Source organism: Frieseomelitta varia, unplaced genomic scaffold (assembly GCF_011392965.1).
Source record: "Frieseomelitta varia isolate USP_RPSP 00005682 unplaced genomic scaffold, Fvar_1.2 scaffold_14, whole genome shotgun sequence".
In the NCBI taxonomy this organism is placed as follows: Eukaryota; Metazoa; Arthropoda; class Insecta; order Hymenoptera; family Apidae; genus Frieseomelitta; species Frieseomelitta varia.
In genome coordinates this window covers 169,282-182,220 of record NW_025109083.1, presented here as the reverse complement: position 1 = coordinate 182,220, position 12,939 = coordinate 169,282, and the positions used below count along the sequence as shown (strand labels likewise).

The window sequence follows — 12,939 nt, the reverse complement described above, 5'->3', positions numbered from 1 at the left end:
GTATCTTTCTCTTGTATAATTAATTGTATCATTTATAACTTATAATATCAGAATTTTTCTATATAACGTTTTTGTTTTTATGTTTATAACATTCTTTATCTTTTCTTTTTTTTTTTTTTTTTTTTTTTTTTTAAAACCCCCCCCACTTTTTTGTTAAGAAACTTAACTTATGAAAACGAATTATTACACTGCTCACAAAAATATAGGGGATATTTCAAAATGAATATGAAGCGATAAAAAAAAGAAGCATTTGATTTTTTTTTATTAAACAAGAACAACTCTGTTTGACTTGTCGTTTGCTTTTCTAATTCTTGTTTAATAAAAAATCAAGTGCTTCTTTTTTTTATCGCTTCGTTTTCATTTTGAAATATCCCATAATTTTTGTAAGCAGTATACTTTAAGATATATATATCACTTATTTTTTTAATTAATGTGCTATTTTATGAACACATAATATAATATTTCCCTTACAAAAATTGATTTGAAATCTTAATTGTTTTACAAGTCCATGGTATGAATTGCACTCATATCCTTATTATTTTCAGTTTCTTTTTTAATAAGTGTATTAGTAACTATTTCTTGATAATATTCTCCAAATACACTTCGATTATGAGAAATAAGTATCAAAAATTGAGCTACTATAGCTGTTAATTCTTCTTGTAATGATGAAAGTCCAGGTGGAACTTGTTGAGGTGTCGCAGTTTGAGATAATATTATTTTTTGCAAAAATTGTCGAATTCTTAAATCTAGAAATAGATATGTAAAATAAAAAGATGAATTTCATAGTTTATATATAATACTCACTTATAAGATGTCTTATTTTATGTTCTGGATTAATAAGATCCAATATTTGGCCTTCTAATAATGTTTCTATCTCTGAAGATAATGGAGTAGCATTAATTTCTTCCAATGTTACTTTTAAATCTGTTTTTACTTGCAATACAATATTTGGCATTATACTTTCCAAATCCCTAATAATAATAATAATTAATATAATATAATTACTAATGTGAAAAAGTTAACTTATAATTATTATTACTTGTACATAGTATACTATACATACAGGGTGTTTTGTCTAACTGAGTACAGTGAAATATCTCGGAATGTGTTGGAACTACGAAAAAAATGTTTATACAAAAGTTGTTCAGTATAAAAAGGTGTCTTACGTATTAACAATTTTTTCATTCATATAATGGTGGAGGATATTTCAAGGTCAACTTGATTTTTTTAAATCAGACCATACATTTTCTTATTCGTATTACGACAGCTAGTTTCAATATGAATCCAGTGACCTACAATGTTGTACCGTTTCTTCTAATTAGTCCTAAATTAAGAACGATGAAGTTTGCGTATGTATGTAGATGCGACACGACCTGATTCACGATACGCAATACGCTCATTTCATCATCCTTAATTTAGGACTAAAAAAAAAATCAAACTGATCTTGAAATATCCTCCACTATTATGTGAATGAAAAAATTGTTAATACTATGTAAGACACCTTTTTATACTGAACAGCTTTTGTATAAACATTTTTTTCGTAGCTTCAACCCATTCTGAGATATTTCACTGTACTCAGACGAAACACCCTGTATGTATATATCATATATTACTATATACATACTTATTTGAATGTACAGAATCTAACAATACATTAAGATGTTGTTTAATATTCTTCTTAAAACTTGATACACCGAGAATTGGTGCACCTACTGCATTGTTTACCAGCAATATTACAGATCCTATGATGCTTAATCTGCTGGTCTTATCACGCAATTCCAGTAATCTACTTTGATCAAGCATTAAAGTCTATCAGACAGATGACAAAATTTCTATTATTATTAATTCAAGTAATCAAAAACTAATTATATTATTAACATAAATATTTGTATATGTACTTCTGCATCTGGACTAAAATCCCATTCTAGAAGGTCAAGATATGCTTCAGTTAGAAGGCAATGTGTTAGCTGACGCACAGTATTAATGTCAGACGAACTACTTGAAACATTTATTGAGTCAAAATGCCTTAACAACCATTTTTTTGTAAATTGTAGACCATTTGTATTAACTTTTAAGAATTCAGCAAATTTGGCTTTTTCATATTCAATACTTGAAGCAACTATATTTGGTCTCATCATAGTAATGGTAAAATTTGCTAAATCAAGACGCATTAATTGCAATACTTCCATTATTCCTTTGAATATTTCAATAACATCTGTTTTTTGACTAAGTTCTCGAATTTTTTCATCCCTTACTGGTGCACAAATTTTACTCATAATAGATATCACATATTGTGCATAATGATGGAAGTTCAAAACACAGTTTTCTGCTTGCTGTTTAATTAAATTTACATCAAGTACTTCATTTAAATTTTCTCGAATTTTTGCATGATGTGGTAATACTAGTTCATCTAATGTCTATAAAAGAAAAAGATTATTAAAAATAAATATAGAAATTATTCATTAAAAAAAAACCATGTAAATATATTACTTCTTTAATTTCCTGTAGTAAAACCAATGCTTGTGTATAATTTGGAGGATCTTCGTCTAATTGTTCTGCTAATAAATTCCAAAAAGCTTTATGCATAATTTCTTTTACTTTCCTGTGAAATGTGCCATCATCAGGTTCCAGTTTTTGCAACTGAAAATTTTTATCCACTGCAATTTCATGTGCTAATGCCATATTCTTCATGCCATTTGCAGCTTTTATAATTTCTTCAAGAGAAACAAATTTTGGTGGTGATGCTCCTATTAAACCACCTACCATAAAATTTGATGTTTTTGGCCTGTATGATATGTATTTAATTACAAAAGATATTAATATAAAATCTCAATATATTCATTGATGAATAAATTAAAAGAATAATTATATTATATTTTAATAAGAAGAAAAGGAAAGTGATTTATACCCTTTTACAGTTTCTTCTTCTGTCTCAAGATGAGAATCAGATTGATAACCTACAGGTACAGATGTGCTAGCTTCTTTGACATTGCATTTTTGTTCTTCATCGTTTTCCATTTTTTGTTTCCTATAATAATATATATTATTAAAATTTAATTGTAATAACAAATAGAATGTTTATTGTGATAAATAACAGTTAATAATATTAAGACAAAACAAAATATCATGAAAAATATAAACAATAAGTCAGTACTGATTAGTTGTTAAATATTCACCATTCAATTAATTAAAAAAAAGAATTATTTTTCATAATACACTAATTAAACATGAAATAGAATAAATAACACTAAAGATCTCACTACACAAGGACACACTGACCAAAATAAAATACCAGGAATAAAATTTAACAGTGTCGTTGAGTGTGAAAGTTTGCGACTAATAAAGAGATAACAAAGAGTAATACTCCATATTATTCCAGCACCAACCAAAATTTTGTTCCTAATAAAATATCATGTGTTAGACATTGGTTAACATATTTAAATCTATTTCAAACTATAAAAATATGAAATTTTTATTATCATAATAATCTTGCTTATAAAAATGAAATTGTAAAATAAATATGCATCAAATAATAAATTAATTAAGAAAAGAAATAATCTATTATTCTACTTCATAAAATTTAAATTTGCTTGCAGTAGCATTTTTTTAATAAACAAATTACTTTTGTAATTAAATAATAAAACATAATAACTCACATAATTGTACAATACATATCATTATACTATTATATATATATATATATATTACAATTAAAATATATAAAAAATATACCTATTTGGCATGATCAATTTTTTATTTAACTATTTTGTTATAGCATGATCAGCACTCAAAAACAGCTGGCACTTGAATGCAATAGATATTGAAGAAAAGGAGGTCAAATTTTGTCTATAAAAAGAACATTCACAAGGTACATATAAGAACAATCCTTCCTACTTGACTTTAAAAGATTGATATATTTTTTATTTTCAACAACTTATATCAAATTTACATATATATATATATATATATATATATATATATAAAATCTACTACATATTGAATATATGATATTACAATAATTCTTAATTATATTATGTTTCCTACTATGTATTAAAGTATTTTGTCAATTACATTAAATACTTTTCTGTTAAACAAAAAATAAAACTTTTATTTATAAATTTTCATAGACATTTCTATTTTTTGTTTAAAATAACTTATAATTTTTATATTATATTTAATAAAAAAAGTGCATCTTTAGTTTCCAAATATTTACATGAAATCAGAGTTTAGATTTCAAATATCTTATATTAATTCAATTTACAAAAAATAATAATGTATGCGTATTGCAAAATATTTTTTTTAATGCGATTCTATATTATTTTCTAATCAAACAATGCAATGTATATGCTGATCTGTTTACAAATAAAACTAAATTTGTAATATCATGTTATATATTATATAACTTTTTTTAATTATTGAATTATTTAGAAACGAAAGAATACGAAAGTGCTTCTCTAGATTTAATTACATTTAGAAATTTGTAACTTAAATGAAAAAATATATTTACACTTTTACTAGAAAGTCGAAATGCGTGAAATGATATCTGATGCTTTACCAAAATAATTCAATGGTTTTTCATGTTACAATTCACATTTCTGTTATAAATTTCTCGGTAATTTCATATATAGATTGTCATATTGAAGAATCAATTTTGTTCCAAATAACTACGAATTATTACAACTTTTTAGGTTGATGTTCAACAGTGGACTTAGGAATACATTCAGTTTTAAAACAGTGGCGTCCTCTGCTAAATTGTCTTTTCTTAATTTTCGCGCAATTATTATTTTGATTATTTCGACAGAATTATCTCATATTTTTTTATGAATATTTATATTTTCGTATGTTATTACATAAAAAAATTAATATCTATATTTAATACATTTAATACTAAGAAAATTGAATAAAATAGTATTATAAGAGTATAATATAATTTTGCAAATAATTAATTTAAAATAATATTGTTTAAAAGATAAATTGTCTATGTATATATAATAAAGTAAATAATATGAAGTAATATAAGGTGATTTGATATATATATAATATGTGAATCATAAAAAAGATAACAATTACAAATATTATTTTCTATTTACTTCGAATTTACGATTACTCATACTATTTCTTTATAATATATAAATTCGCGAAATTAAACCATTTATTAAATATTTAAATAAAAATCATATAGTGCTTGAAGAGTTGATTGGTTTGATTTGCAACATTTGTACGTGGCGTTATTATCGTAAATTTTAAATGTACTACAATGCAATGACAAATCAGATCTTAAGAATTTCAAGGAACACATGAACCATCTTTGGAAATATGTAATGAGTCATTGCTGTCTTGTCGACCTTGACTCTTACGTTGCATAGATATTAACAAAACATAAAATATTCTTTGTCACAAAAAAATAATTTAATAAAACAATGTATTTAATAATTATACTATTCTTTAATCTTTTAAATAATTCATTTATCTTATGTTTTTCACATATATAAGCAGTTATGCAATAAAAATAAGTAGCGAAATATAAAATTTTAATTATTATAAAATCAACATAAAAATCAACATATAAAATCAAAAATTCACAATAATGACATACTTCAAAATTTGCAGTTTTTTAATTATTAGCACTGAAAAAACAATATATTATATTTTCATTTATTTTTACAAAGAATAAAAGAAAACATATTCCGGTCAATTCGGATTATGAACTCAAGTCCTTCACTTGCTAGATATGTAGTTGCTCTAACCACTGTTTTAATTAAAAGCTTATATTTAATATATAATGAAATTATATTATAGTTCTTAATTTAAAAAGAAATACATTACTTTCTCAATCTTTTTCTTATTTTGATGATATAACCGATTTCTCATTTTAACGATATGTTAAAGAAAAAATCAAAATCATCAGGAAAATCAGGAAAAGACTGTAGCGAAATGGACAAAATTTGGAAAAGTCAATAAAATGAGTTATATAATAGTATAATATCTTATATATATATAATGAGTACTATATATGAGTAATAATATCTCAGGAATTAATAGAGATCTGCAGCTAAAATTTTATATTCGGAGTATTCTATTAGGAATATAAAAATAAATCAAACAGTCAGTGCTGGCCCGGGCCCCATATGGAAACTGGAATAATGGCCGAAACTTGGAAATTGATCATTGCCGTTGGTTCTTTTACCCATTTTAATCTGGACCCACCGGCAGAAATTTTGTCTAATGTCTAAATAACAAGAAGATGCGATTAGGAATATTTCATGACGCGATAGTGGGACCACACGTATATATATGTACGTGTATCATACATGCGAAGGGTACTGCTCGTATCACATAGTGACACCATTTATACTAAGGTAAAATAAACTTTTTTTGAATTGTATATGTTTATAATTGTTATAATTGTTATAATTATAATACAATTATAATTATATATGTTTGTAAACAAATTTGATATCACAACGATAAATGATATCCCCTATAAGTTCTTAAATTCATGCTTTCTAATAACCAAACATTTTATATAATATTGAAGGAAAAGAGGTGACACTAGCCACGTATGTGTACGTGCATATTTATATATACATACATAATATATATAATATATACATACATAATACATATAATATATATGTTATATTCTCAATTTTAATGTTTCAATGTTATTAACAGATACTCGTACACTTTTTGCTCCACTGCTCCCCACACGAAAAAATCCATTGGAGTTACATAGGTCTGATGAACGCAGAGGCCAATTGACAGCTCCAGCACAACCAACCCATCTTCCGGGAAAATGAATATTAAATTTTTGCAGTGAAGCAAAAAGTGTACGAGCAACCTATTAATTACATTGAAACATTAAAATTGAGAATAATGCAAGCGCGTAACGAAATAATAGGCGTACAGTGTTAATTGGCCACTTCTTCTGTTATTGATGTAATGCTTGTCTCCAAACTGATGGTAATCATTTTGAGCAACATATTAATTACAATAATTACAGACATAATAATTACAATTATTTTTAGTAATAAATACAACAATTTTCTTTAATAATATACGTAATAAACCTGAATTATTTCGATGACATACATTACTAAATCCTACAACTTTAATAGTAAATCTCTTGTAATATCTCTTGGCGATTTAATCTGGGAACACTCTGTATAATATAGAGTATTCCAGGAGAAAATCGAATAATTTTACTAGTGTGAGTGTTTGGTTGGTCTGTTTTGAATAAAAAAGATTATATACGCTATGAGTTTCGATTCACTTATTTTTTATTTATTCCTAAAAATAGATTTTACATTCATATAATTGGATTATAGAAATAATTTTTGTTTTTCATGTATTTTACATCTTTTTTTACTCGTATGAATTAAAGGAGGTATTCAAAATGACGACTTTTCTCTCGTAAACATAGATCTATTCGAAATTTTAATAACCGTTGCCAATTCATTCTAATTTAATTTTTAATAACATTGCGTATTTCTTGTATTATACTGTATACTGCTTTACGAAGATCGTTATTTTTTTTTATATAAATATAATGTATATAAAATAAAATATAAATATAAATATATATATATATATATATTACATATGCATTTATACTATATTTTTATTTCTTATTTTATCACATATATACTTACATCCTTTAGATAACAGAAATAATCATTTATTTAATTATTTATATATTAATAGTATTAAATAGTAAGATTACCTAAAATAAATATGTAACTGTATTAACTTTTTCAATGAAAATTTATATTATCATAAATCTATAATAATTATTTTGGGAAAATTAACTCTTTGAGTATTACGGGAGTATGTATGCGCTCACAAAGAAAAATAAACTCATTATCTATGGGCGCTATACCGAAAAGATTAAAAACAATATTAAGAAATTTAATTTTATTAATTTATAATAATGATTAAATAATTAAACAATATTAATACATGTATATATGTAAACAACATTAATTATATAATTAATTATGTTAATACAAATTAACTCGAAAAATGGGATAAGATGATTAAAAAAAACTATATAATTTTATCTCATTATCTTCTATTTTAAAATAAATTTTTCTTGCAATAGAATTTTTTATATAAACTTATCAGAGTTTAGTATAATACATTTAGTATAATACATTTAACAGGAATCCGCTGATTTTCCCCTCTACTAGTGACTTCTCGTTAATATACAATTACAATTAATATACAATAGGAAGTGGATTCAAATAAACAAAGTTCATATAAATTGAACGTACTATGATGTTTATTTTATCAATTCATAGTTTGAAACAATTTTCATTCCGAATTATTTTACGTTCACATAAAGAAATTAATCCATACTTTATCAAAATAATTTCACATTTATAATTTGTAATTTCATATTTATAATAACAATAATAATTATTATTATTATTAATTTACAAATATATAATCTTACATTATTTTTTCATTTATTGATATACATATATGTTTTATTTGCATTGGTATGAAGTTATGCAACCATCATTATTATAGTACATGCGGTCACGGCTGTCATTCGTTATTAAATTGGACTAACGATTGGATTTATAATACAAATTTTAATATTGTTTATACAAATTTTTCATGTTGTATAGAAAAATTTCTCAGGAAATATCTCAAAATCGATGTATCGCGAGTACAAATTGTTTATTAAAGAAATTTGGTAATGGAGTGTCATGTGTCATTCAAGTATAATGAGAAAAGTATAAAGCGACTTCCAGTCGCGGATGATAGAACCGGCCACATACACTTGCTCCATATTGCATAAGGCCGAACTTGGCCAGTCAAAAATGTTAAGTGGTAGAATTATAGGACGATTGCCAAAACTTACGAGGCATTCACATGTCAATCATTTTTTTCGACCTCTAAAATATATTGGCAAGTATTAATACACTTTATTTTTAAAAACGTGATTTTTCTTAATTTATACGAATTTTTCTTCTGCTTCTAAGCTTCTTAGTATTTTCCACAGTAAATGTTAAGCTTATCTTTATTCGACATTTTAATAATAAACATTCAAATAATAATTGTATGTATACGTTTAGATGACAATACCTTAATAGTTAATATTTTGTTAAATTTTATGTGGCATATTTAATTAGAAGTACACCACGCGATATAACCTCAAAGTTGAATAGCGATTATACATATTTTTTCAATGTATCTTTTTTATATGGTATTATTGATGAAAGCTCTTTTATTAAAGTCAAAACAATAATTCTTTTATTGCATATTATTCTATTAAAGCCATTTCATAATTATAATATTTTTCTTATAGTGAAACAATTACTAATTTTACTTATATTTAAACAATTTTTTAGCTAGTAATTAATACGAATTTTTATCGAATTACATCCTAAAATTATTATCCTGTTACTGTTATTTTATCATTATCTTTAATATTTCTAAAATTAAGAATAATATTTTTTTTAGGAATATTTAGTGTTCATAATTTAAGGTATAATAGCAATGGAAATAACAAAGTATATAAACCTCCGGGAACCACCATAAAACCAGAAGAATGTATACCTGAAAGTAGGTATTTCAAACAAAAGAGAACTGTACCTATATGTGAATCTCATCCTAATGCATCTTGTCCACCTTCTTGTTATGAAGTTTGCGGAAAACCAGATGATTCGCAAAAATCAAATGACAAAAAGCCTTCACCACCGTATTGGAAAATATTGGCAACTTTATTCATAGCAGGAGTTACAATATATGCAGTATAGTATTAGCAATTTCATTGTATATTATGTTTTATTTGTATTGCTGATTATATATATATATATATAATCAATTTTATATAATTAATTTTTTATTTTCTTTCTTTTTAATACCTTCATTGAAACATATTCTGTAGATATCTACCTCAAATTGGTTTACTGCAAAAAAATCAGATTTGCAAAAGGATGTAAGTAAGAGTAAGTTGAATAAAAACTTGTAATTATAGAAAGTTTTTTAAAGTGTAAGAGTTCATGATTAACTTATTTGCATGTTACATATTTAGGAGAAAAGAATGGAAGGCGAATTAGAAGATCATTTCAAAAAAGTAAATCTCCATCTACTTCTAATTCATTCCCTTCAGAGATACCTTATCTTTTAATAGGAGGAGGAACAGCTGCATTTTCTGCATTTAGGTCTATTAAATCTAGAGATCCTAGAGCTAAGGTACTTTGTAATACTAAAACTTCCTTCATTTATTGAGTTAAAATATAATAAGTTTAAACAACAAGTATTTTCATTAGGTTTTAGTAATAACAGAAGAAGAAGACTTGCCATACATGAGACCTCCATTATCCAAAGAACTTTGGTATAATAGAGATAGAAAAATAAGTGCACAATTACTTTTTAAACAATGGAATGGTGCTCAGAGAAGGTAATAATCATTTATGCTAATAAAAGTGTGTTATATTTTTATACTTAAATGAAAACACTTAAATAGTGTTTTATTCTTGGTTTTATAAAAAGTTCATTATTTCATGAAGCATATGTAATGATAGAATAAATTTTTTTTCACAGTCATTTTTTTATATATGATTTTAAGATCAATTTTTTTTCAAATGGAACATAAATAACATATTTTTTTATATACCAATCTACGCGTTTTTTTTTTTATTCTGAATACAAATACAAAAGTATTAAATATTTGTATTTGAAAATGCTTGATTTAAAAAATATTTCAATTACATTTCATCAAATTTATATGACATATATAAAAACATAAGAATATTACTTTTATTTTTAGGACACACATACATAAATATACATATATACATAAACTTAAGAATACTACTGTTTGTCTTTTATACACAAAATGAAATAATTATAATATCTGTAATACAGATTTTCTTTATAAAGCTATGAACAACAAAGATATTTAAATGTTCCTTTTTAAATGTCATATCTTAAATAATGGTAATTTATCATATGTTATATTTGCAGTATATTTTACGAACCACCAGAATTTTATTCAGATATTAGTAACTTAAGTCAGTCTGATAAAGGTGGTGTGGCTGTAGCAACAGGTTGGAAAGTTATGAAAATTGACGTTCCAAGTAAAACTGTAATGCTTGATGATGGTTATGAAATAAAGTATGAAAAATGTCTTATTGCAACTGGTGAGTATGATTAACTTGAATTTGAGATTTACAATTTGAGATATACAATTTTAATTACAATATATTTGCAGGTGCATCACCTAAAAATCTCCCAGTTTTTGAGTCAATACAAGATGAACTTAAGGATAAAATTATAACCTTCAGAACAAAAGAAGATTTTCTTGATTTAGAAGATATTGTGCATGACGTTAAATATAAAAATATAGTTATAATTGGTGGAGGATTTCTTGGATCAGAACTTGCCTGTTCGTTGGCCCGTAATTGTATGTTTTTATTACATTTCTATGTATTATTAACATTATTGTTTAATTAAGTATTAGTATAAAATAATGATTAATTTTATACTTATTTAGTACCTGAGAATAAAAAAATATATCAAATATATAAAGAAAAATTTATAATGGATCAAGTATTACCGAAATACTTAAGTGAATGGGCAACAAAGAAATCCATGTTAGAAGGTGTTGATTGTATTGCTAATTCTGAGGTAGAAGATTATTCTTATAAAGATGGACAGTTATCACTTGTTCTTTCGGATAATCGTGTTGTATGTTTTATTTAAATATCTACAAAAAATTTTGAAAGTGGCACTTTTCTGATAAGCGAATGATTTTTTTTTTCTTTTTTTTATTTACATGGAAAGATTGATGCTGATCAAGTGATTGTAGCTGTAGGCGTTGAACCAAACACTGATTTGGCAAAAGCTTCACATTTAGAAACAGATCCTGAAACAGGCGGTTTCCTTGTCAACGCGGAACTAGAAGCAAGAAGTAATCTTTGGGTTGCTGGTGATGCAGCTTGCTTTTATGATATTAAACTTGGTAGAAGAAGAGTAGAGCATCATGATCATGCTGTAGTTTCAGGAAGATTGGCAGGAGAAAATATGACTGGTGCAAGTACATTGAGATTTTAATAATATATGCCATATGAATCATTAATATAAAAAATGACATACAAATAAATAATGATAAAATTTATATTTTTGTGTTTACTAGGAAAACCATATTTACACCAATCAATGTTTTGGTCCGATTTAGGACCAGAAGTTGGATATGAAGCAATTGGTATTGTCGACTCGTCACTACCAACTGTAGGAGTTTTTGTAAAAACTACAGACTCAGATACTTCAATAACATCTGTTAGTAGTTCAAATGGAACCACTGAACCTTCTAATAAAGAGGTAATAAATATTAAAATTGTAATTTTATGATTTATATATCTTATATTTTATTTTAAACAGAAATTGAATACACAGACACAAAGTTCACTACAATTAAACTTAAAAAAAGAAAAAAATTCGGAATGTTCTGATAATTCAAAAGTGTTAGAGGAACCTAGCAAATATGGTGATTTTGGAAAAGGAGTCGTTTTTTATTTACGTGATGATATCGTGGTTGGCATAGTTCTTTGGAATATCTTTAATCGGATGTCTATCGCTAGACAGGTGCGTTCATAAAATATTTAAAATACAGAATTTATTTTTTTATAAATATAAAAATATATAAAAAATATATTTTTGCAGGTGCTTTCCAGAGATACGAAATATGATGATTTAAACGAAGTAGCAAAACTGTTTACTATTCATGATGACTGATTTCATTAATAAAAAAATGTGACTATATTATGTCATTATTGTACATAAAGTCATTTACCTATCAGTTCATTTTGTGAATAAAAAAAAAGTCTACAACTGATATTTTGTTCCTGAGTTTAAAAGGTATAACTTGTATAAATATTGCACATATTACGTACAAAGTATTTTCTATAAAAATCTATAAATAAA

The 12,939-nt window shown here is 25.0% G+C and overlaps 2 protein-coding genes across 9 annotated transcripts; one reads left to right on the top strand and one right to left on the bottom strand.

Annotated features, from left to right (window-relative positions):
• Positions 1-140: 140 nt before the first annotated feature.
• LOC122532218 (T-complex protein 11-like protein 1) lies at positions 141-4,741 on the bottom strand. 7 transcript variants are annotated; one of them, XM_043660803.1, is made up of 9 exons: positions 4,508-4,741; positions 3,733-3,846; positions 3,280-3,399; positions 2,909-3,028; positions 2,491-2,785; positions 1,899-2,417; positions 1,625-1,809; positions 805-971; positions 141-746 (listed from the first exon to the last, which is right to left on the bottom strand). In XM_043660803.1, exons 2-9 carry the CDS (start codon positions 3,741-3,743, stop codon positions 499-501), a joined length of 1,665 nt encoding a protein of 554 aa, XP_043516738.1. In that variant the 5' UTR covers positions 3,744-3,846; positions 4,508-4,741; the 3' UTR covers positions 141-498. The 7 variants fall into 7 exon arrangements, with proteins under 7 accessions (XP_043516738.1, XP_043516745.1, XP_043516753.1 ...); XM_043660810.1 differs by having other exon boundaries at positions 4,556-4,741; XM_043660818.1 differs by lacking the exon at positions 3,280-3,399 and having other exon boundaries at positions 142-746; positions 4,508-4,740.
• A 3,786-nt stretch (positions 4,742-8,527) lies between these two features.
• On the top strand, positions 8,528-12,850 carry LOC122532103 (apoptosis-inducing factor 1, mitochondrial). 2 transcript variants are annotated; one of them, XM_043660594.1, is made up of 13 exons: positions 8,528-8,916; positions 9,472-9,573; positions 9,655-9,761; positions 9,899-9,959; positions 10,046-10,206; positions 10,284-10,414; positions 10,981-11,156; positions 11,228-11,419; positions 11,510-11,703; positions 11,800-12,052; positions 12,152-12,336; positions 12,397-12,600; positions 12,679-12,850. In XM_043660594.1, the coding sequence occupies exons 1-13, from the start codon at positions 8,766-8,768 to the stop codon at positions 12,748-12,750; spliced, it is 1,989 nt and encodes a 662-aa protein (XP_043516529.1). In that variant the 5' UTR covers positions 8,528-8,765; the 3' UTR covers positions 12,751-12,850. The 2 variants fall into 2 exon arrangements, with proteins under 2 accessions (XP_043516529.1, XP_043516520.1); XM_043660585.1 differs by having other exon boundaries at positions 9,472-9,761.
• Positions 12,851-12,939: the final 89 nt, after the last annotated feature.

Coding starts and splice junctions, on each gene's coding strand:
- LOC122532218 (XM_043660803.1), bottom strand. Junction 2,786..2,908: donor GAAGAAGAAACTGTAAAAGG/GTATAAATCACT, acceptor CATATCATACAG/GCCAAAAACATCAAATTTTA. Junction 972..1,624: donor GATTCTGTACATTCAAATAA/GTATGTATATAG, acceptor TATTATTATTAG/GGATTTGGAAAGTATAATGC.
- LOC122532103 (XM_043660585.1), top strand. CDS start 8,766: ATGATAGAACCGGCCACATACACTTGCTCCATATTGCATAAGGCCGAA. Junction 11,157..11,227: donor AAAATGTCTTATTGCAACTG/GTGAGTATGATT, acceptor ATATATTTGCAG/GTGCATCACCTAAAAATCTC. Junction 12,337..12,396: donor CTGAACCTTCTAATAAAGAG/GTAATAAATATT, acceptor TATTTTAAACAG/AAATTGAATACACAGACACA.